This window comes from Glossina fuscipes, unplaced genomic scaffold, assembly GCF_014805625.2.
Source record: "Glossina fuscipes isolate IAEA_lab_2018 unplaced genomic scaffold, Yale_Gfus_2 133, whole genome shotgun sequence".
NCBI lineage: Eukaryota > Metazoa > Arthropoda > Insecta > Diptera > Glossinidae > Glossina > Glossina fuscipes.
Window position 1 is genome coordinate 134,929 of NW_023998476.1, and position 25,069 is coordinate 159,997.

The 25,069-nt window shown below is 36.1% G+C and overlaps 1 protein-coding gene across 3 annotated transcripts; it reads right to left on the reverse strand.

Moving 5' to 3' along the window:
- Positions 1–14,069: 14,069 nt before the first annotated feature.
- LOC119640913 (endoplasmic reticulum metallopeptidase 1) lies at positions 14,070–23,451 on the reverse strand. 3 transcript variants are annotated; one of them, XM_038039254.1, is made up of 9 exons: positions 23,267–23,451; positions 21,179–21,857; positions 19,135–19,495; positions 18,516–19,080; positions 16,084–16,268; positions 15,869–16,012; positions 15,595–15,803; positions 14,376–14,658; positions 14,070–14,309 (listed from the first exon to the last, which is right to left on the reverse strand). In XM_038039254.1, exons 2-9 carry the CDS (start codon positions 21,847–21,849, stop codon positions 14,145–14,147), a joined length of 2,583 nt encoding a protein of 860 aa, XP_037895182.1. In that variant the 5' UTR covers positions 21,850–21,857; positions 23,267–23,451; the 3' UTR covers positions 14,070–14,144. The 3 variants fall into 3 exon arrangements, with proteins under 3 accessions (XP_037895182.1, XP_037895184.1, XP_037895183.1); XM_038039256.1 differs by having other exon boundaries at positions 23,329–23,343; XM_038039255.1 differs by lacking the exon at positions 23,267–23,451 and having other exon boundaries at positions 21,179–22,044.
- Positions 23,452–25,069: the final 1,618 nt, after the last annotated feature.

Below are 25,069 nucleotides of genomic sequence, written 5' to 3' on the forward strand. Positions count from 1 at the left end.
CTACCAACAACCAAAAATTACATTGCCAAATCAGTTCCATTACCGGCCAAAGATTGACAAAATCAAAACAACAGCAAATATTGAAAAAATTAAAACAACAACACGTCTAATAAACTAAATCCACGAAAACCACCAGTTCTCAACTCTAGTCCACAAATTACAAGCTGTCATGAATCCAATCTTTCATCCTTCAATCGACGTTCAATTTCAAATTATTCACGTGTGCCCACTCGTTGCACTTCAAATTTACGCAGCCACTTAAGTACAGATTATTCTGCTGGTAAGAACAAATTACTCACGCAAAATTCCTATAGCGACCTTTTCGACGGAGACGCTGACATATCAACTTAACCTACTTTCCATTCAGTTTCCATGTCACTACAATTAAATAAAGTTTTTAAAATTCTACAATGGAACATTAAGGGACTTCTCCCGTACAATCATAAGTGATTTCAATCCAACCTTTATAGCGCTCCAAGAGACCCATTGTAGAAGCTCTTTTAATCCTATTCCGCCCAAATCATGTACTGGATACTTCACGAATGCTGACCAAAATTTATATTCCAAACAAGTATAATGTTAAACATAAAATTTACAGTGCTTTCGGTCTTTATTCCACCTTCGCAATCGTTTTCTCAGCAAGAACTCTACAATTTATACTCTAAGACTAAATAGTCTTGACAGATGTGCCACCTTCCTGAAAAATTGCATATCTACCTTAGAACTTGAAAGTTGTCACTCCAAATCGAAGGAGAGGACACCTGGTCTAGACCGCATCTCCTACCAAATGATCAGTGAGCTATCTAATTCAAGTTAAAAAAATATTTTTGACCGGCCTTATACCTTACATGTGGAAACTGGCAGCAGTTGTTCCAATTCCAAAGTCAAAAAATGTCTCCATCGCATCGGATTATCGCCCAATCTCTCTTTTATCTTGCCTTTCAAAGGTATTGGAAAAGATTATGGCATCTAGATTATCTTGATTTCTTGAGCAACAAGTTGGTTTCAAGCGGGATAGAGGGTGCATCGACGCTTTGTTACATATTGATTATTTTACAAGCAAAGCAATTTCCGAACGAAATCATGTCACATTTTCTCAATTGATTTCGAAAAAACATTTGACAGAATTGGTCTTCATGTTATTTTAAGACTCTTGAAATCGTGGAATATTGGACCCAAATTCTTCAACTACATCTAAATCATTCATGTCGCATCGGCGGTTTAAAGTTAGAATCAACAATCATCTCTCTGATTTCTTTCCGCTAATGAATGCAATACCACAAGGATCTCCTCTCCTCCGCTTTTCCACATCGCCTTCAGCGAAATTAGCAAAATTCTTTGTCGTGTACCAAGAGTGGAACATTGTTTCTACGAGGGCGATGTATACATTTTTAGCCAGCAGTCAGAGCGAGTTGTTATTCTTTTCGGACAACGGCCATAAATAATATTAAAACTGAAACTGGTCTCCCAACTTTAGAAAATAGACTGTATGACTTAAAAGCTAAAATAGTCCCCAAGGTTCTTAATTCAAACAAATCTATTCTCGGTGATGACGTGAGAAAGATTGTTATTGCGAAGAAAATTCCAAAGTCACTATCTGCAATTGACTATTGTTTGTACGTCGCAAAGGAATCGAACATTCCCTTAAAAATTTTTGTTAAACCTCCATGGATTTTGAAAGACTGCTCTTTTGACATCTTGCCTTTTATGCACAAGAAAGAAGATACTCCAAATTAGGTTTCCAGGAATCTAATAGCTGAAAAAAACCAAGTATTGGAGAGTACTGGTTGGAATCTTTTATACACAGACGGCTCAAAGTCTTCTGGTCTGCCTCCTACTTGTGCTGTGGTAGATGCTACACGACGGGTTCTTCTCAATCACATATTTCACGAATCACACTTTCACAACCGAAGCCAGAGCTATCCTTCACGCTGCCAACCTTGCCCATAAAAACAAACTCAAAACCGTCATTGTTACCGACAGTTTGTCTGTATTACAAGCTATTCGGTATCCTTCGACTTCGAGATGGAGCACCATCGACAAATTAAGGAATATAATTACACCATCCGACGGAAAAATTAAAAGTTTATGGGTACCAAGTCACATCGGTTTATTGGGAAATGAGTAGGCTGATCGAGCGGCAAAGGATGCTGTTTCTGCTCCTTTAATTATGGATGATGTCATGGAAAAGTTGGATCTTCACAGAAACATTGGCAGAAAAGTTAAAGAGAAAATTGCAGAAGGAAATTTACAATATCATCATCAACACTACCCTTCCATTAACCTCCAATTAACTCCACCTTTATATCCAACAAATGTTGAGAAAACCAAGATCCGAACATTTTCGAGAATTCGCCTTGGTCATACAATTGCAACTCACCAATGGATTTTGATGAAGTCTTCCTCCCCAATCTGCACTTGTGGACAAACTCTCACTATAAAGCACATTCTCTGCGACTGCCTTAACTTTTCCTTGACTAGAAGTATTGCATTTGGAACGGTTAACCCTTTGGATATTCTAAAATCAGCTTCAGAATCGAATATCAATTCTATATATTACTTTATTAATACTACTAAGCTCATTATCTAATGTACATTTATTTAAATTAGAGACGATAGCCTGTGTTGCTAGTGCTCAATTTTTTTTTTTTTTTAGTCTAAGAACTCGTTTCGTTAGTCTAAAATTATAGTAATAACAATAATAATAATAAACTGAAAGTGACAACATATTTCTTATTGTTTTTGTAGACATGACCAAGGGATATCGCCTATTCGCGTAGGATGGTGGCGGTCAAAAAAAGGTGAACAAAGAGAAGAGACATTGGACGCAGCCCAGCGGGTGTTTACCCAATCGGTAAACATAATGCTTGTATCGACCAAGCACTCACTGTAGCTGCGATATTTGAAATCTACACAAGACATCAAATTTTTTAATCAATTTAGGAAAGGCTCTTTCAATGCGGCTTCTGATCTTGTAGCAATCAGGAATTCGAATTCCGTTACTGTGATTAAGGCGGCCTCTTATGATAATCTTTAGTTTTATGTTTTCCCAATTATCTTCATCAGAATGAAAACGGAAATGAGAAGTTTATATAAGAGTAGTGAATTAGTCCGTATCCTATCTCCCAGTGGATGCCTGTAAGACTCATCGCAGAGATAATCAATTCAGGTTGAATGAAACAATGAATTGAACAATTTGGTGAAACAGATAATTGTACATCACTTGTGATACAAGGATATATTAGGTTTGTGCGGATATATTCAACAATCAGTGGGAGTTAAAATGGATCCGTCTTTTATTATACCGATGACCGTTCGTCTATCGGTCTGTCGCATACGGGAGGATGCAAGAAACGTCGTGGACGATATAACCCAAATTGCTGATTTTTGCACGATATTTTGCCTTTAACACCTGTTTCTCACCGTTTATGAGTTCTATCACGGCTAACATCCACCTTGAGTAAAAACACAGAAGCATAATCTGTTTTCGAGAATTTTTCTGAACGTTGCAAAACAATGCAACCGCATAACCGTATACATGAATATATGTAACACAAATTAAAGGAGAAGTAAACGAACGACCACTTGCTAGAATGCATTTGAACTTCGAATTCTGGCAAATTAAATGTGTTGTGTGTGCTTTTTTTCATTTATTTATTTACTTATTAATTTTATTTTTACTTTTTTTCTTTTTAATTTGACAATGATATGTTGTTAAATAAACCAGTTTTGGCAACTCTGCGCGTGTCTTGTAGTCGCGTTTTTATTCTGTCAACAAATATATCAATTTTTTTTAGTTGTATTTCTTAACTTTTTGCTTTATTCGTGTTTAAATTTAAAAAATTCTCTAAAAGAATAAAGTGTGAATATATTGTATATGAATTTATTAACCATTTATGCGAAAAAATCATTTTGGTTTATTGTAAGCAACAATTGAGCTCTTGGTAAAAGTCTCTCTTTTTGCCTTTTAATCTGTGTTTACAGTTTCCGTTAGTTTTCGCTCTATATTTACAGTGGGCAGGGAAGTGAGAAATTTGCTTTAATTTTCCTGAAAATTTGTGCCGTGGAAAAATTATTTTTTTTGTTTTTGTTTTTCGTTTTTTTTTCCTTCTTAAGCTACTTTTTTTGTTTTCAATGGACATGGATTGTTTATTTACTCCATGTCGTGCGAAAACTGGCCCTGAATCTGAACGATTCATTTCTTGCTGGTTGTGTGATCGTTTTGGACATGCAAAGTGTGCTGGTATTACCGGCCGTGCTGCTGATGCAGTCCTTGACCCTTCTAAAGGTTTACGATGGTCATGTCCTGACTGTAGAAAGCGGGATATTGATTTCTACAAGCTCTTCACGGAGACGAGAAATTGTTTCTCAGATTTGAGCAAAAATCTCGGCTCTTTGTGGGAGAAGTTTGAATTAATCAAGACTAGGTTTGATGAATGTCGGTATATTGCGCAGTCATCTTCCTCTCCAGCTAAGATAGTCTCAACGCGTAGCGTAGCGTGTGGTTCGTCACCTCCTAAGTCCGTTTCGTTGGTGCAAGTTAGCGATTCCCTAAAGGCTACAAATATTGTTAGTGTTTCTGCTACGGCTGAGTCGGTTGGTAACATAGATGTTACAAATAGTCCGAGAAGTCCTTCTGGCTTGAGCTATGCTGAAGTGGCAAGAGTATCTCCTCCCATAGATGTCACTCAATGTTCTCAGGCGTCATCGCCCAAAACTAATAAGGGTAATAGTAAATCGTCCTCCCCTCCTCGCTGTTCGGGTGTAAATGCTGGTCGCCAAACTGAGCAAGCTGCTCGTGCAAGTGTGGTTACCCCCTCTATATTTTCCCCAACCCATAACTCCCCATCCGTTAACCCTGCTGTTCCCAGTACTGATGACATATGCTTGAAGGCAGTTCCTCCCAGAAAGGCCATATTTGTGTCAAGACTGGCACCAGATACATCTGTTGAAAACAAAAGGGGTTATCTGGCTGCGAAAGCCCCTTCTGTCAATTTAAAGCGAGTTAGTATTTTCAAACTGGGTCCTTCTCAATCTAGAGCTATCTCATCTTTTAAAATTCTAGTTCCGACCGAAAATATGGATTTGATTTTAAATAAAACTTTGTGGCCGGTTGGATCATTAATTAAGGAATTTATCCCTCGGGACCGACCCCGTAATGCGAATGCATTAGCTCTTTCCCCTTCAAAAAACTAAATACTTCTTCAGCCTCATTTTCTCTCATTTATCAAAATGTTAGGGGCCTAAACTCAAAAATTCGTTCTACCTTCCTAAATTCAGTGAGTACGGAGTTTTCCTGTCTGGTCTTCACTGAAACATGGCTGAAGCCAGTTCTACATTCGTCGGAACTTTTCCATAATTCGTTTCAAGTTTTCAGAAACGATCGTTTGTATCGCAATGGTGGTGGTGTTTTAATTGCTATTTCTACGGCACTCCCCACCTATTCGTTTGAATTTCCAACTACTCCCGATGTTGAATTTATCGCCATTCGAGTGAAATTTCCTAACAAACACTTATATGTGACCTGCTCCTATATTCCCCCAAATTCGGATATCTCTGTATATAAGAAACAGGCCGCCCTCATTTGTGAAGTGGCCAAGCAATCTAAATCTACCGATATAGTCCTTGCGTTGGGTGACTTCAACTTGCCTCAAGTCAATTGGTTTTACAGTGATAGTTCTGGCTGTTTGATTCCTTCCTCAACATCTGATAAAGCCGTTGTGTTCTTCAATGAATTATTTGATAATAATTTAGTTCAATACAATGGTACCCCTAATTGTAATGGGAGATTTCTTGATCTCTGCTTTGCAAATTTTCCTGAGGTTTGCGTTAATCGTTGTCTTCCGTTTAGTTTACCTGAGGATCCATATCATCCAGCATTGGGTGTTTCCTTTCATTACAAGTATGTTGATTCGTTGAACCTCTATAACGTTCCAAATTCAAATTTTTCATATCAACGTTATGATTTCCATAAAATCAATATTTCCATACTAAAATCTCATCTTTCTCATTTTGTGCTCGATTTCTCAGAGGGAAGCATTGATAGCTTACTGTCGTCGTTCTACAATGTATTAAATCAAGCTATTTCTGCATCCGTTCCGATCAAGCAGTCCCGTCCTCGAAGTAAGGATCCCCCGTGGTTTAATAAGACAATTAAATACTACAAAAATAGGAAAAACAAGTTGTTCAAAAAATTTTCGAAAAGTGGTTCTTCTTTCGACTATTTCGCTTACTCTGTTTCAAGGCATAAATTTAATTCCCTCAACCGCCAATACTACTGCAGATACCTTCAGTTTGTTAAATCCTCCTTGTTTGCTAACCCTAAATACTTTTTTAAGTTCGTTAATTCCAAAAGAAAAATCTCCATAAACCCGTCGTTTGTGTCTTTTAATTTCTCCGAGTCCTCGGATGATTTTGAATCCTCAAATCTCTTTGCGGAATACTTCCGACAGAACTTTTCAACTGCCAATTTTGATTTATCGGAAAATTATCCATATTCGATTTCTAATTCGGTTTCAATTCCTAACTTTGTTATATCGGAAAATGACGTTTTTGAAGGATTGAACTCTCTGAAATATAATTGTTCGCCTGGACCCGATGGCATCCCCTCATGTGTACTTATATCTTGTGCTGGCGAGCTTTGTGATGTTATCTCAAAGATTTTTAATAAGTCTTTGAATTTAGGTGTTTTCCCTTTGTGTTGGAAGACTTCTTTCCTTATTCCTATTCACAAAAGTGGTAGTAGGCAACTTGTAGAGAACTACAGAGGCATCGCCAAGTTGAGTGTCTTACCTAAACTGTTCGAGCGAATTGTGGCTCAGCATATAGCCTTTTCCATGAAATTGTATATTTCTCCTTTCCAGCATGGTTTTCGAAAGGGAAGATCTACGGTGACCAATCTGTTGGAGTTTACTTCTCATGTTTTCAAGGCTTTTTCTAGTGGTTCTCGCACTGATGTCATTTACACTGACTTTAGCAAGGCGTTTGATATGGTTAATCATAGACTTCTTAGATTTAAAATCCAGACCTCTGGCTTTCCTCTCTTCTTAGTTGAATGGTTAAGCTCTTATCTGTATGGTAGATCATTCAGGGTTTTGTTTAACCTCATTACCTCGGATGAATTTCCCGTGACGTCTGGCGTACCTCATGGTAGCCACTTGGGACCTATTTTATTTAATCTTTACATCAATGATTTGCCCTCCGTGATTAAATTCAGTAAGATTTTAATGTATGCCGATGATGTGAAACTGTTTACTTCTTTTTCCGTAGAATCGCAATCACATCATCTTCAAAGTGATTTGAACAATTTGGTTGCATGGTGCTCCCTCAATCTTCTGAAGCTAAATCTAAATAAATGTAAGAAGCTTTCTTTCTTAAGAAGGAAGTCATTTAGTACCCAATACTTCATTGATTCGCACAGGTTGGAAGACGTCGATTCGTTCATTGATTTAGGCGTTCTATTCGATTATAGGTTACATATTGAGTCCTCGTTAAGCAAAGCTAGGTCCGCTCTTGGTTTTATAAAGAGGTGGTCCAAAGAGCTTGACGATCCTTATATTACTAAAAGGCTATACACGTGTTTGGTTAGACCTATTCTTGAGTATGCCTCTGTTGTGTGGTCTCCTTCATATAGATGCTACGTTGGTTCAATTGAATCTATACAAAAGCAATTCTTGCTGTTTGCACTTAGGAATTTGGGTTGGGACCCGATTTCCCCTCTTCCACCCTATGAAAATAGGTTGCTTCTGTTATCCTTACCGTCACTCGAGAAACGTAGATTTGTTCTTGGGGTTTCCTTCCTAATCAAATTAATAAATGGTGCAATTGATTCGCCCGCATTACTTCGTGAGATTTGCTTTAATGTCCCTAACCGCTTCTCTAGGTACTTTATGTTGATAAAGCTTAGTCAATGCAAATATAACTTTGAACTGTTTAACCCGCTCAGAGTTGTTTGCAAGAACCTAAATGATGTCTATCATCTATTCTCATTAACGGACTCTTTAAAGTCCATTAAAGCAATATTGCTCAACAAGCGCGATTTACCTATGTCGTACTTAAACTGATTTAACCTTAGATTTTGTCATTATGAGTCGAAAATTAATTTGTTGTTAACAATTATCGGTTGCCAAGCTTATGCATGTTTGCGATGGCTTAGGGGTTCACTTGCAATTTGGTCCTGTATCGGTTGTGGGCGTGGCTCTATGCTAATTGTGTACATGCTTTTTTTTTTTTCTTTTTTTTTCCTCCTTATTTGTTTTATTGTACTTATACTAAGTTTTATTATTAAATAATTTTAAGATTTACTTAAGAGTCAATTGAACTCGACTGCCATTTTGTTTTAGTTGAGTTTCTTGTATAAGTGGAATAAATAAATAAATAAATAAAAACACTGTGGCCAGTAGGATCCTTAATTAAAGTTTTTATCCCTCCAGATCGTCCTCGTAATACCAAAGCAGTCGTCTTGTCGCCTTCTTTAGGCCCATTATCTCGCATTTATCAAAATGTTAGGGGCCTAAATTCAAAAATTCGTTCTACTTTTCTTAATTCAGTGAGCACGGAGTTTTTCTGTTTGGCCTTCACTGAAACTTGGCTAAAACCCGACCTTCATTCGACGGAACTTTTTCACAATTCTTTCCAAGTCTTTAGAAATGATCGAGGGAATCGCATTGGTGGTGGTGTATTAATTGCCATATCTACGTCAGTCCCGTCCAATTCAATAGAATTTCCCACTTCTCCTGCCGTTGAATTTATCGCCATTCGAAAATGCCTAATAAACAGCTATTTACAACCTACTCCTATATTCCCCCAAATTCTCACATCTACATTTACAAGAAACACGCTACCCTCATTTGTGAACTGGCCAAGCGGTCTATACCCACCGATTTGGTCGTCGCATTGGGTGACTTCAATTTGCCTCAAGTCACTTGGTGTAACACTGATAATTCTGGCTGTTTGGTTCCTACTTCAACGTCTGATAGGGCTGTTGTGTTCTTTAGTGAATTGTTTGATCATAATTTGGGTCAATATAATCGTACCCCTAATTGTAATGGTAGACTGCTTGATCTCTGCTTTGCCAATTTTCCCGAGCTTTACGTAAATCGTTGTCCACCTTTTAGTTTACCTGAGGATCCTTATAAGCCATCAATGTGAATTTCCGCTAGAAAAGGCCTTGAAAACATGACAAATAAACTCTAACAGACTGATGACAGTAGATCTTCCTATTCGAAAGCCATGTTAAAATGGAGAAATATACAAATCGCAAATGCGAAATGCTGAGTAACAATTCGCTCGAATAGTTTAGGTAAGACACTCCGCAGTTCTCAACGAGTTGTCTACTTTCACTTTCGTGAATACGAATAAGGAGACTACTGTTCCAACACAAAGGGAAAACAGCGCATGATTTAACTACACATGACGGAATGCCATCAGGTCCAGGCACACAACTATACTTTAGAGAGTTTAACCCCTCTAAAACATCATTTTCTGAAATAACCAAATTAAGAATTAGTTATCCGATATGGGTGGTTTATAGTTAAATCGGAAATGGCAGTCGAAAAATTTCGTCGAAAGTATTCAGCAAAGAGATTGGAAGTTTCAAAGTCATCCGAGGACTCAGAGCCATTGAAGGAGACAAGCGAGGGATTTATGGAGATTTTTCTTTTGGAGTTAACAAACTTGAAAAAGATTAAGATTAGCAAACAGTAAGGATTTTATAAACTCAAGGTGTGTGCAACAATATTGGTGGTTGAGGAAACTAAATCTATGCGTTGCAGCTGAACAAGCCAAATAGTCGCAAGCAGAGTCAATTTTCGAAAATTTTTTTAAAAGCTTGTTTTTCCTATTCTTTGCATTATTTAATTGTCTTATTAAACCACGGGCGACACCTGCTCCGAGGTCGGCACTGCTTGATCGGAACGGCTTCAGAAATGGCTATATTTAATAGATTGTAGAACGATGACAGTAAACTTTCAATACTTCCAGCTGAGAAATCAAGCATAATATGTGACACATGAGATTTTAGCGGCAAAATGTTGATTTTATGGAAATCATAATATTTGAAACAGTTCAACGAACCATCATGCTTTTGATGAAAGGAAATACAAATTGCTGGATGATAAGTACCCTCAGGTAAACTAAAAAGTGGACCGCGACGTATTAGGATTAAATTGTGATAAAATAATTCGTTAAAAAACAAAACAGCTCTGTCAGATGTTGAAGTAGGAGTCAAACAGCCAGAATTGTCACTTTAACCTCAAATGACTTGAAGCAAATTGAAGTCATCCAACGCTTAGACTGCTTGGCCACTTCACAAATGAAGACAGCCTGTTTCTTATATATGGAGATATCCGAATTTGGGGAAATATAGGAGTAGGTTACATATAGCTGTTTATTAGGAATTTTCGATCGAATGGCAATAAATTCAAAGTCGGGAGTAGGAGGGAATTCAATTTAATAGGACGGAACTGCCGAACATATTACAATTAAAACGCCACAACCAATACGATTCAATCGGCCCTTTCTGAAAACCTGGAACGAATTATGAAAAACTTTCGGCGAATGTAAATCAGGCTTTAACCAAGTTTCAGTGAACGCCAAACATGAAAACTAAGCGCTCACTGAATTTAGGAAAGTAGAACGAACTTTTGAATTTAGTCCAATAACATTTTGTTAAATGAGAGTTAATGAGCCTGAAGAAACATTTAGTGTTTTGAGGGAGAAAGGGTAGTATTACGGGGTCGGTCACTAGGGACGAGTTCCTGAACTAGCACTTTAAAGGTTGAGATTGCTCTAGACTGAGATGGTGCCAATTTGAAAATGCTAACACGCTTTAAATTGACTGATGGGATTTTCGACGCCAGATAACGCTTTATGTTATCCGCAGATGTATCAAGTGCCAGTTTTGACACAAATATTGCCGTTCTGGGAAAGACTGCCGCCAAGCAAATATCATCTCTACTAGGAACGGGAGAGATCACAGATGGGTGTTTTGAGTTAGGGAGAATATAGAAGGAGTAACCACACTTACACAACCAGCTTGTGCGACCTGCCCAAAATGGTGACCATAATGCATACTCAAACAGCCAGGGGAGAGGTGGATTTATTATTTTCTTTATTATTTTAGCCGGTGACGCCTGAGTAGAGTGAGTGACGTTACTGGGAGGAGATACCCTTGCCACTTCAGCAAAGCTTAAACTAGGAGGACTTCCAAGCTTATTTGCGATCGACTCAACAATACCAGAAACGATAACGTTCATTGTAGACATTGTCGGAAGCGCTAACTTGAGTCAACAAATCAGACTTGGGAGAACTCGAAGGAGAGGTACACACGCCATGGTACGAGTTGTCATTTTACCGGTTGGAGAAGAAGATGAGTGCTCAATATAACGACACTCATCGAACGTAGTCTTAACTTTTTCAAACTTATCACACAAGGAACTCAAAACTGAGAGACTATTTCTCGTCTCCGTGAAGAGTTTATAGAAATCAACACCCCGCTTCCTACAGTCAGCACATGACCATTGTAATCCTTTAGAGGGATCCACGTGCAGCACAGCCATACCAGCACATTTTGCATAGCAAGAATGTTCGCAGAGCCAGCACAAGATGAATCGTTCAGATTCTGGCCCTGTTTTCCATGACACGATGTAAATAAACAATCCATGTCCAATAAAACAAAACAGAAGGACATTATGGAGAAAAAAAGAACAGAAAACTAAAAGATTCCACGACACAAAAATTGTCAGCAAATTAAACTTGTAAGGAAGGGTTTTGCTTTCTTATCAATAATAAATCCGTCCGCATAAGTGTCCGCCCAGAGTACAAAATATCCCTCACCCGTAGAGTCTAAAAGCACTCGCTGTGTTGTCGTCGAAAGAAACGCAGTGGAAAAAAAAAGTTTATTGTATTAGGACTATGCGGCATACCTTGTACGTATATTCCTTCTGTTATTTTCTATGTCTACTAACATGTATGTCGGCTTATAAGAATACATTTACGCTTGTATAAATATATGCCTATTTTTATGCCTTATTATTAAAATTCTCTTTATAAACGTGTTGCAATCCGTTGAGCAACACGCCTGCTAATAAGTAGACAGCATATACGCCTATATACTTGTTTTGCTTCTACTTATTAATAAGCTACAGTTAGCTCATTGAACTATTCTCATTACTTAAGGACTAACGGTCACTAATTTATTTCATTCCCATATATATAAAGTTACATTCCATCGCATACATATTATGGGATGGTATATGAAATGTTTTGTTGTTTAATTAATACACACTTCAATATACTATACGTATGAACGCATGTCTGATGGTATCGAATTTTCGATATTTACAGTTGTTGTCATGCTTGTATATTAACAGTTACTTCAATATGCAAAAGCTAACACATTGAATTGTTCTTGTTAAATAGGAATTAACGGCTCCTAGACATGTTTGATCATATGTTTTAGTTATAAGCGCTAAGCACATACTAACACATACAATAAGACATAAGAGCATCATTATAACATATACACAAGTAAGCATTGATATTGTAACACACGTATTGTATAATGCCGGGCATCTGTGTAACAGGACAGCGTTGGTGATCGCGACTATAAAAGAGCGTGTCGCAATACGCTCATTCTTTCATTTCTGTTGCATAGACAGCGGATGGCTTAGCCGTCATACCTGGGCAACAGATAAGATTACTGAACGTTACGGATAGCTGGTGGCTGGTTTAGCTTAGCCGTTATCCTCGAACAACTGATGGAGTACTCTCTTCAATGACGTTGACACGGTTAGAGACAATAAAAACAAATAGAATATAGGTAGGGACGGACGAGTGGCCCTATTGGCCCAAAGTTGGCTGCTGTATTTGGTACGGACGAAACGCGGAAAATCATTTCAAACACAACAATTACGAGCAAGAGTCTGGTCGAGAATCACCACGCTGGTTTTTTTTCCTTTCCTTATACCTTAAATAATCAAATTTCCCGTAAACAATAAATAAATAAGTTAATGAAAATACGAAGGTCCAAGAGTTTTTTGGAAAGGGACTTCCTGGGTAGCCCTGATCATACCCCGAAAAGAATACTCGTTAGAAACGAAACTTCTCACTTTCGTTGACCTAAGAGCTCTAATTGTTGATTGCAAAAAATTAAATTGAATTTCACGTAAAAGATTATTATATTTCATATAGATTAAATCATACACTTTATTCTTTTAAAGATTTTTATACTTTAGAAGCGAATAAACCAAAAAAGCTAAGAGGTACACTAAGGAATTGAAATATTTCTTGCAAAAAACTAAAAAGCGACTACAACGTGGGCATAGAGTTGCCAAACTTACACAACTTTTAGCAAGCAAAAATTAAAATTTACTTTATTTTGTTTCTTTTTCGTTCAGAAATTTGCTGCAGGCCATATTGTATTCTACGACATAAAGGGATTGATTAACAGGTACTTTATTAAATATTGCGATATCATTCGCATCTATGGCCGCCAGTATTTATTATACTAAAGTAGTAGCCAGTCTAGTTGATCTGACTGTAAACGAGCTCATTACACATATCACATTTACTTCTGGCGCTCAATTATTGGCAGTAATAGTGGCTTCAGTGTTATATTTGCTCATGGCTGTTGTGCTGGATGGAATAAATATGTCTATGTCATGGTTTACTTTTCCCTGGTTAATTTTGTATTTGTAATAATGTATTTTCGTTTAATTTTTAAATCCTTTTTTTAGCTAGTTTTATCCGAACCATTTCCCATAGCGTTCGTCCTTGGACCAAAGCACGTTAGTGTACCAAATTTCCCTAGAACCTTTGCAAAACTGTAACCTATAGGTTAAATAAAAGGTGGAAAGGCAGTCGGACAAGCATAGTAATAGAAAGAAGATCCGTCCCATGTCCTATATGTTGTACACATTCAAGCCAACTTAATATACTTTTGCCCTACAAGTGGTGTCGGGTATAAAAAGGGACAATTCCGAAAGAAATGGCTGATTAAACACTTTCTAAGAAAAGGTAAAATTCTCGATGCTTTTTGTTAAGTGTTTTTTGTTTTTTTTGTTTTATTGTCAGTTTCATTCAAGTAAGTTATTTCATAGATAATTTTTTGATTTCCATTCTTTGAGTATTGTTATTCTGAAGATTTAAAGCTTCCAACTTTCATATGAACTTGTCCATGCGCTTACATGTGCCCAAGCAGGAAAAGACGTTAGGAATTCTCTGAAGTCATCAGTGGTGTTGATGTCATCAACTTTATGACCAATCAAAGCTATCGCAAAAGTTGATCCAGACCAATCTTCAGTCTCCCACTGCATTAATTTCAATGGTTTTTTTTTAATTTTTCCACAAAAATGAACAAGAAATATTAAAATTACCTTAAATTCCAAATGAAATCTTAAAGGTGTTGGATCCAATGCATAAGAAAAGTATAAATAGTATGGTGCCGTGAAATTTTGTTCGAGAGGAATTTTCGTAAAAGACCAATCCATTAGTTTGACACCATGCATTGGTTGTATAAAAATACTGATATGATGGGGCCCGGCCACTTCAAGAGTGAACAGTATCGTTTTCGAAGATGTCTGCTCTTTTGAGATTATCTTTAATGTAGCCCAGCCTATTTTAGTAGGTTGTGATGCCTCCACCCAAAAGCTTTGGTTTCTTAATATAAAAAAAAAAAGTTTATATCTGCTTTTATTGAAACTTTTTGATTATTAACGTCCTCGCAAAAGATGATAAGCAAATAGGTGAATATTTGTTCATTCAACATGTAATGTCACCCTTCGCAACCTATTGCATACTTTATACACATTATTTACAAGCGTAATAACAATCAGAAAACGATATCATACGAGAAACTATGTTGGCGAAATAACAAAACTGAATATACTTTAAATAGGTTATTTGACAACTGAGCGGTATATAGTAGAGCATTTGCGTGGCATTTTTTTCACCAAAATTCAAAAACATCATTTTAATATTTTATGTGAACGCAGGAACAATCGAATAAGCAAGTATCAGTACCACCAAGTCAGTGATTGCAGGTTGAAACTTAACGGTTTGGGTTCCCAAGTAAGCGCTAGGGTTACCATTATTAATTTTACGCAATTCTAAAGTCGCCTATTAGCGAAAACGGCACAACATTTTTCTTCAACTTATTATAAAAGAAAGATATAAGATGTGAAGCATTTTTCGAAAACTATTAAAGCAACTCATATACTTTAAAATGAAATGTAAGACCCATAGAGATAAGGTCATCACAAGTTTTCGTTATAAAATCTAATTAAGTTGCAAATGTTCTTAGAACGCGCATGCTTTAGTGATGGTAGCTTTTTATAGATGAAAACGTCAAGAAGGCTAATATCTCAATTTAATCCGAAGCAAAGTAATGAAAACAGCGTGTTTCTCATAAAGTATTCCAAAAAAAGTTCTGAGGTAAAGAGACCCTAAATATCTGTAGTATTATCATTTAGAGATGGAAATAGTTCCCTAAATCACCCTGATTAACTCATATTACTTTCATATTCTCTCTTATACAATTATCATATAATTTTCGTACATATGTCGAAACATTTGCTTTCTATTAGTCACACATACCGCCACTCCAACCAACGTGAGCTGTATATTGGAAATCCACACATAATTTCTGTTTCACAGAAATTCGCATCCGATTTCGTAAAATTCGTTTCCTGAAACATGAAATCAATCGATTGGGGGCGACGATCCACTGGAACCACATAAAATCCGAAATCTTCGTACTTTACAACCATCGCAGGTGAATCGTCATGGAAAGTTCGCGAGGAGTGCTTACATGGAAAATTGAATTAAATTTAATATATGCGTATATGAGTAATTTAAACCAACAACTTACCACCGCATAAAATCTCTGAGGCGCTTCTTTTTCCACATATGGGAAACCCATAGGTGAAGCAGCTATACCCATGAATATTATCCAAATAATTCCGAAACACGATAGAATAGTTTTTGACTTACGGACAAGACTCAAAAGATTTACCTATAAAAGGACAAAAATAACATCATTTTTCTGCAAACAACTGAAAGTAAGTAACTAAGGTCGAAATTTACAAGAAACGGTGCGAACAGAAAGCATATTACTACTGTAAATCCGCCAATTAAAAGTTCTGGATTTCTGTTGGCGCCGTCACGTCCTTCCATGGGTATAAAAGTTGTATAGAACGCATAACAAATATAAGTATAAAACAAAAACGGCGAAATTTGGCATAAATTATGTGGAATGAGCCATAAGAAATCTGAAAGGGAAATTTAATTGCTTCATACGAAAATACGTTTACTTTACGCTAAAAAAACAACGAGAATTTTCAGATTATGGCCGCATGCTTCTCTTTCTCGTTTCGTATTTGATAAACGAATCCTGAAGACGTACTTTTGCGTATTCGCCACTTTCCTTAGGAACTTAAGAGCTTACATAAATGTTGAAGTGTCTTCTTTGGGACTACTGTATATTACATTCCACTACAACGAGCCTGTTAGTGGAACATACGTCGAAAATTGCGCGAGTTCTGGGTATCCTACTCATTATTTATGAAAGAAATCAAAGAAATTCGTGTTTTTTTTAGAAAAACAAATACAAATATCAAAATGCGCCATGGCTCAGAAGTAGGTACATAGCCAAATTATCCGAAAGGAGTTCGCATTCTTTAGTATGTGGTGATATTTTAATTGTCTCGATGGAATTAACATCGGGAAAAGCATTTGAAAACCTCTCTCTCTCGAGGCGTTATATGGGCAGTGATCGAACTAGTGGTTCGATCAGGACTGTCTTCAATAATGTTCATCCTTGGGTTAAAGGTTATCAGTGTACGAAGCTTCGTCGAAATATTTTACAAATTGCGGCCTGTGGGTTCAATACAAGAAAACACGACGAACATAAGCACATACAAGCTTAAGTCGATTCAGAAAGTAGTTTTAAAAACATCAAAACATTGTTTAATTTATTTACAATATGTAGAGATAAGCACTTGGGGGATTTTTTTAATGCTTGCAAAAGATGCTCACTTCAAGGAATTAACCGACCAAAGTTGACTAGTCTCTGCATATTGTTCGCCTTGAATCGTTAATTACTTTATCAAGAAACGCAACACATTCCTCAAGCAAATTTGCAAATACGTGAGGAGACCTTTAACGAAACTAGTTCACCTTGAAATAAAATTTTTGTTTATTTTTGATACCATATACTCAGCGGGGTTATATTAATAATGAACTAGCTGGACTCATAGGACTGATATCTCAACGGCCTAGTACAAAGAAATTCAACTTTCCAAACACAAAGGACCGAGGCTCGGGGCTGTGATCCAATCTTTTACACCCACCACGTTAACTGAAAGAAAAAATAGATTTCTGTACTCAATAATATTAAGCGAGCGTAGTAATTATTTGTACTCTTGAATGAAATTGGTAATTTGTATCTGCAACGGGCAACAAAGATGAAAAACAAAGGTCTTCACAGTTTTTGTTGAAAAGGGATGTGGGAGCTGTAAGTTGGTCCTTCGATCGGTTTGAGTTAGTTTTATAGGCGATATCTTCACTTTTGCAAACGGGATAGCGTTTACCGCGGATAGTATACTGCCTCGGTTTGTGAGTAATAGGCCATGTTCTTCTTTTGAAATACGCAAGTATCCTCACTTTACGTAGAATTATAGACGTGTGCTTATACCGATTTGGCCCACTTTCAATAACAATTTGCGAGCAAGAACTTCCAATGTTTCTCCTAAGTTTGAAGACGAAAGCTTTATTTTTGCGGCCAGGAGAGTGTTGCTTAGAGTAGATAATACGAAGTTGGGTAGACGGACATGCTTAAATCGATTCAGGATGAAAAATATATATGCTTTCTGCTCAAATTTTTTTAGGTTTATCTGCCGTACTTTTGCGAAAAACAGAGGTGTTCTCAATTTACGTGATATCGTAAGCGAATTCTTCGACTGATTTGGACTATTTTGAGCACTTACCAATCCGTTTGCAAATTTGAAGCCGGTCGCTTAATTTTGTGGCCAAGATAATGGTTACGACAGATGGACGGGCATGATTAAATCCATTCAGAATTGGAGTCTTTGAATATTCGTTCGGAGTGTTACGAAATGACAAAGTTATGTGCCATCTGTCTTCGATAGTAGGTATCAAGAAAAAATAACATCAACAGAGAGTTCACCACAGTGACAGCAATGTATTTATTTATTTTTTTTGGAGTAAGACGAATGAAGCAGGTTTTACTGGAACATTTTCTAATATTTTAAGAGAAATTCAACTTCTTTATCGAGCCTTATTCTTATGTATGATGTTTTCTTAAATTTTTTTTTGAAACAACCTATACCGGCTTTAGCAATAGAAAAAACAAAGAAGTAATTTCTACAACAGAATACTGAATTAGCAAAAGTGAAAAGGAAGTCTTCCTTAAAGAGAAATATTTAAGATTTATTTTTAAGAAAATCGAAAATTCTCTTTGCTTTTTCATCATAGCTCGTCGTGATAAATTTACTTACTTGTTTTATGGAAGCGTGCAGTAATATTTAAGATGACCGATAAAGTGTAAAACGCGACGCCAAGCATTATTAAAAACGCAGAACGTATACCTAAGGAAACCATAGCAATCGTCAAGAGTGTGAGTAGCAAACAATGGCTGTGCATAAGAAGTTGAATAGAATAAGCTAATGGTAGCCCATAGTCCTTGATATGGCTAAGATAGATAGAGGGCAGAATGCCCAAGATAAAAAATATTGGGCAAAAATAAAGGCCAAATATCATCCATGGTTTCGAAAACCATGACATAGGCGCACCAATTGCATCCAAAAAAATAGCTATTATTACAGTCATTAGTAAAGCGCAATTTATAGTAACGAATTGAATGCCAAAAATTGTAATAAACTTCAGAAGTATTCTGCGCCGAAACATTCCTGTTTGATTAGCCATATTCCATATGTAAATCATTAAGGTTAGCAGAAAAAGCACTGAAACCGTAATATTTATTATAACACCAGTTTGATCCGAGTAATATATGATAAACCATCCTAGAATATCATAGAAGACGATATTTCCCTCAGCATATTTCTGCAATAGATTCATTTATTCGCTTTTCATTAATTTGTGCGAAACTCATCTTACCGACGGATCTTCTAACTCGACTGCATTAGCCAGAGCTTTGGTTAAAGCAAGCACATTATCGCCTGTTCTTTGATACGTTCTTCTTGGTATGGTAGTAAAACGATCATATTTGGTATGATAAACAAAACCGTTAAAGGAATGCGCCATATCTAGGCCCGGAATATGGCCAAAGTCTCGGAAAATGCGATAATCGGTCTCTGAGGGCACAAATCCATTTTGAAATAGTTCTTCAGCAATAGTTGAAGCATAGGGATGCACAATATGCGCACCGTAGTATTTCATTAGCCACGGATGGCCGGGACCGGATTGAAATAAAATTTCACGTCCGCCCGATCCAGCTGAATCTAAGTTAATAACAGCTCTATATAAATGGAAAGAAACAATTCAAAACAAATAAGAATATTATATTCGGCCATGACCGAATCTTTTATACCCATCACCTTTATTCTCAAAAAGATTACAAAAAGCAAAAAAACTGAATTTTCATACTTTTTAACATTGGATGAGTACGGCTTATTTTTTCATTTTCAAAATAAAAGTGGAAATTTGTATGATGTATGTGTTGTACCTTATGAACAACAAGCAAAAAACGCTGAAAGCAAAGGTTTTCATAGTTATTGTTGCGTGGGCATGTGGACTCTGTAGGCGTGACCTTTGACCGGTTTAGATTGTTTCCAGTTCCTTTTGCAACTGTATCGGCGATATCTTCATTTTTGCGAACGGGAAAATGTTTGCCGCATGTACTACGTAGCTGGGCAGATTGACAAACGGAATTCAGTAAATTCCGGATTTGAAACTGACAAAGATTTTATATACTTTATGGGATTTTTGTGACTTTTTTATGAGCGTACTAAGATTATTGAAAAAAAAAATTAAACTTCGGTACTCCATAATATTGGATAGACGCGGTCAATTTTTCCCATTTTTGCACAGGAACAGAATAGACATTCAAATTTTTATAGATTCATCTGCTGCAGTTTATGAGTTATAATTAAAAATTAATTTTTATTCCTTTTGAAAAAGAGAAGTATGCACTTTACGGCCAGCAGGACGGACGGACATCCTTAAATTAATTTAGAATATAATGCCGATCAAGAATATAACCACTATGATCGTCTGTCTAGAGGACAACAGAGAGGACAACGATGACTATATCGAGCCAAAAAAACGACCCACTACAAGTATTCATACTTTCGCACCAAAGATTCGCACAAACTCGAGCTTGTTGTGGGGTTTCGTTTCATTAAATGTGGACGCTTTCATCGTCTGACTGAATCAATCTTTGATTCACCCGGACAAATAATTATGCCCGTTTTTAAATGCACGTCTAACCAATATAGTAAATTATTTTTAAAACATATTTGGACCTTTAGCAGTTGTGGGTGTGCCATTGGACGAGTCAATAATACATATGCAAACGGACGGAAGTATTCAATGCTAAATAAATCAAGAATACGATGCTTAGCAAATAAGTATAAAATCCAGTTCATTGGCTCTTTAACGAATATACACATAATATACATTATTTTTGAAGACAAAGAATAAATATTAAGATAGGATCTTTCAACATTCTTTCAGGAGCTGCACAACAAGTGAGACTGTTTTACCAATATGCGGAACATCAAAATCATGTCAAAAAAGTTGGTCAACATCGTCACTTGGCGCATCCAACTATTATAATGAGCTAGCAGTAGTTTTTAAATACTGTTCTGATTGGACATTTTTCTCTTCGATCTTTGGAGCTCAAGATGGCACAGTGCGGTTTGCAGCAAAGCAGATAAAAAACCTCTTAATTTTTACTTAACTTTTTTACTTTTTTAATTTTTAATTTAAATATCATCGCAATGACCGTAAAGGCAAAGGCAACACTTGCCGATTAAGCAGGTGACACACCTGCAGGGGCCATATTAACATAGAAATAGCAATATAAATAGTAATTTCGCATTTCTTACATGGCGCGATATTTGAAATAACAGCTCGTGTTGGAAGATTCTTCACGTTATACGCACGTATATTATGTATATGCATAAATAATTTTACTTACTTAACATTAGCAGCCCATTCATGCTGCGTAATGAAAGCATGAGAACCTTGTAGAGGATTTTCTTCGGCTCCATTAAAAAGAAAAACAATCGAATGTTTTAGATTTGTTTCACGCTTTGTAATCACTCTTAAAGTTTCTAACATAACTGCTATCATTAATCCCGAATCACCAGCACCTGAGCTCCCGGGAACCGTATCATAGTGACTGTTAAGCAAAATAGATGAAGTACTTTCCGAATTTCTGGGCGTAACCTTCACCACCACATTTTGTATACTTTGATAAATATTCACCATTTCCCATAGAACATAGTTACCTGACGCAATTTGAACGTCTTCTTGTATGATGTATATGTCATGGCGCGCATCTTCTCTAATTTTTGATAGTTCATTTAAAAGGAATTGTACAGCTGATTGTTCGTTAGCCGGACTGCCAACTACCTTAGGTCCAATTTTTGATAGTCTCATGAGAAGATTTTCAGCTCGTTCCCCTATAAATCGATCAGTGTTATTCATCTCTTCGGCAATCATGATATTCTCGGGGAAATTATTGAAACTGTGTATAACAACAATATAAAAGAGAAGGAACCAAAAAGCGACGAAGACGGGAGCCCAATACCAATCTAATTTGCTGCGATAATAAATCACTTTCATAGTTTCATATTTAGATTTCATTCTGAGCTCTTACATGGAAAAAGGAAAGAAGGAAAGACATGCTCAACTATTTTTAATTTTATTTTTTATTTTTTTGTTGTTGTTATAAATATAAACAATACACTCGCAAACAAACAAATATACGCTTTCCTATCGGATGTAATCAACATATGGTCTATGTACGTATATAATGTGTTTGGCTTGAATTAATTTCTTTCGTTTCAAATTAAGAAGATGTGTCTCCCACAATTTTAACTAATCTCCAGTGAATTACTCAAATCGTAATAAGTCACCGAACCCATATTAAACTAAAATATTACTTGCACAATTTTCAAAACGTTCGACTTTGAACATTGGATATCATTTCATATACAAACAAACACGAATGCAGATTATATAAAAACCAAAGGAATCCGAGGGATTTCGAACGGCTGTTCGAAAGATGTAGGAGGAAGAATTGTCTAACTTATATTATGGTTGGTAGGGAAACGGACCACCTCAAAAACCTTACCCTTCAAATTATCTGGTCTAGTTCCACCCATACAACCATATACATTAATATTAACAGAACAGCCGAATATCCACAATCCCGGGGTCAGTTTTTCTATTTAATACAATAAGCATTTACAACTGGCGGCGGTGGAGTCTGCTGCAATAACGGACGAGACTAGCAATAATAATTGTTGAAATTGGAGACAAAACGAAATAGCATAAAGAAGAACAACAGAAAAAGCGACTTTTCAGGCTTGCGAAGATTGCGAAGTTCTCCTTGTGTAGAAATTGCAGGTAATGGCAGCCGACATGCTGACATGCAAAAACATATGATAAAGATTGCTCGAAAAGTAGAAAATAGTCCGGTTCGCCATAAGCATAGTATTCTTCCGCGTCATTATGAATCAAGCAAATATATAAAGTAAAAAGAAAAACGAGATAAACAAATAAAAAACGTAGAAATTAACTCAAACAATCAATGTCTACTCATACGCATAGGTTTGCATTTGCATTTCATTTAATATAGTTCAAGCAGATATTTTAAAATCAACTGAGCAAAATAAAAACAATTTTGAATTCAGAATCCCAGAAACGCATAAAAACGAGCCAATCGTTGCTATTTTTGTAAAGAGAAAACAGAAATAAATGCTCAGGGAATTATGAAGTGTAAAGCGAATCTCTCGACGTTAATTATTTATATATTTAAAATAAAAAACGGAAAAAACCTAAAAATGATTAATAGGATTAAAGATAAATGTTTTGACTCAATCAAGGCGTCCGTAATTGCATATGTATTGAAAAGAAATAATTTTTACACCAAGCTATCCGCTGACTGATAGATAATTTATTTGTTGTCCATCTGTTTATGATCTTTTAATTTCATCCGAAGTGAAAGGGCTTTCTTTGATTGTTTGATTGAGAGATTGACTTTTAACACTTTTCCTACATTTCTTTATTGCTTTGCTTTTTAACCGTTGTCACTTAACACTTTCTTAAATAATATTTTACAGCAGCAATAACGATTAATATACCGAATTATCGCAAAACAACGAGACCGGGCAGCGCGTTTATGTTATACCGTCCAAGAAGTGAAAATGCTTTAACGCCGCGTAAGCCCTTAATGTGCTTTCGCATCTACCGTCACACAACATATAAAGACTTAAAAATATAAATAAATACACCAACGATCACAAAAAGAGAATGAATGCACCTCACATAGATACAAAATTTTGAGTGAAATAATTGAACACTCAAACGGTTAATTAAGTTTTTTTCCTGCGATTATGAGTAATGAAAATACGTGCATGCGGCATAATTAATTATCATCTTTTAACTCGAAATTCTTCAAAATCTTTGAAAAAGATTTTAGGAAAGAAAATCAAATTCAAAATTTCATATATAAAAATTTCATACTACAACTCGACTAACGTATGCAACAAAATATCAGAACCCGAAATAATGTATTCTTTAAAACAAGCGCGGAACACGTTGCGAAGTTACAATAGCAAACAGACAAGTACATCGGATAAGAGAAAGAGCTAAAATTTTTCGTCAATATTCCCATATCTTCTCGAGCGAACCTAATAGTACAAATTTGCATTCAAAGATGAATTTTTATGGTGTAAGCGTTCTTTTCAACTGCTAAAGACATCTTAAATTCGCTATGTAAAATTGCTTAAAACTCGTAACGCTCTTAATTTAAGAATCGATGGATACAAATACTTAATGAGTTAGAGAGTCTGTTCATCTGTCTGTCTTGCTGGTTGTAATTTTTGCAATATTTTAAGGAAATCTTTAGCCCAAGGACGTATGCTATTGGAAATGGTTCGGTTTGAATTTCGTAACCACATTTATTTCTCTTCACTATCTTACGTTGCTGATTTCAATAGTTGAACTGGCTAACAGACGTGACTAAATCGGTTCGGTATATATTTTTGAGGTCACGGACAGACTTTATGCTACGCTTGTACGCAGCTTTCATTTATCAAAACCTTATCGCATGTACGAGAGTGAACCATGATGAAATATGCAAAGCAAAAATATTCATGTATGTGTTAAGAACTCTTTACCTACACTTGCCTGAAGTAAACCCCATCTCCTTTTCGTCTTTAGCTCTCTTTTAGCAAAGGACATAATCAGAAAACTTTTCTCGAAAATCTTTTTAATAAAGCCATGCATTTTGTAAAAGAAATGTTTCTATCCGTATGAATGGTTTTTTGGATCGTTTCTCATCGTTGCTTGCATGTCTACTAGCTTGTAAACATTCAAGCCAATCAAAACTTTTAAACGCGTAGATATCATTGATAAGGTTTTTATTCAATTTTTACGTTTTGCGATATCGGAAAGTAGTTTCCCAAAGATTATTTGTATGAACGCCTTAGCCAAGAGTAATTGAAGTCATTTCCCGTTTAACTGAAACTCTTGGCAGTCTTTGGATGAATCTCAAACTATTAGTTTATACGTTTTTGTGAGCACTCTCATTGTCAGTGATAGTCCAAAAATTTCACTAATTTATAACACATTTTTATTGTAAACCTTTTAGAGTCGATCTTCTTTTTAATGAAACCTAAGCGTCCATAGTGGACCTTTGAATAATTCAAAATACCTAGAAGAATTCTCTTGATAATTAATTTCCGCTTAATTTTCAATGAAGGACTCACTGACATTTTTTACAAATGAACAATCTTTAAGCTAATATTATCATCGCATTTTATGATATACCAACAAATATTATGTACTTAACCTTTTA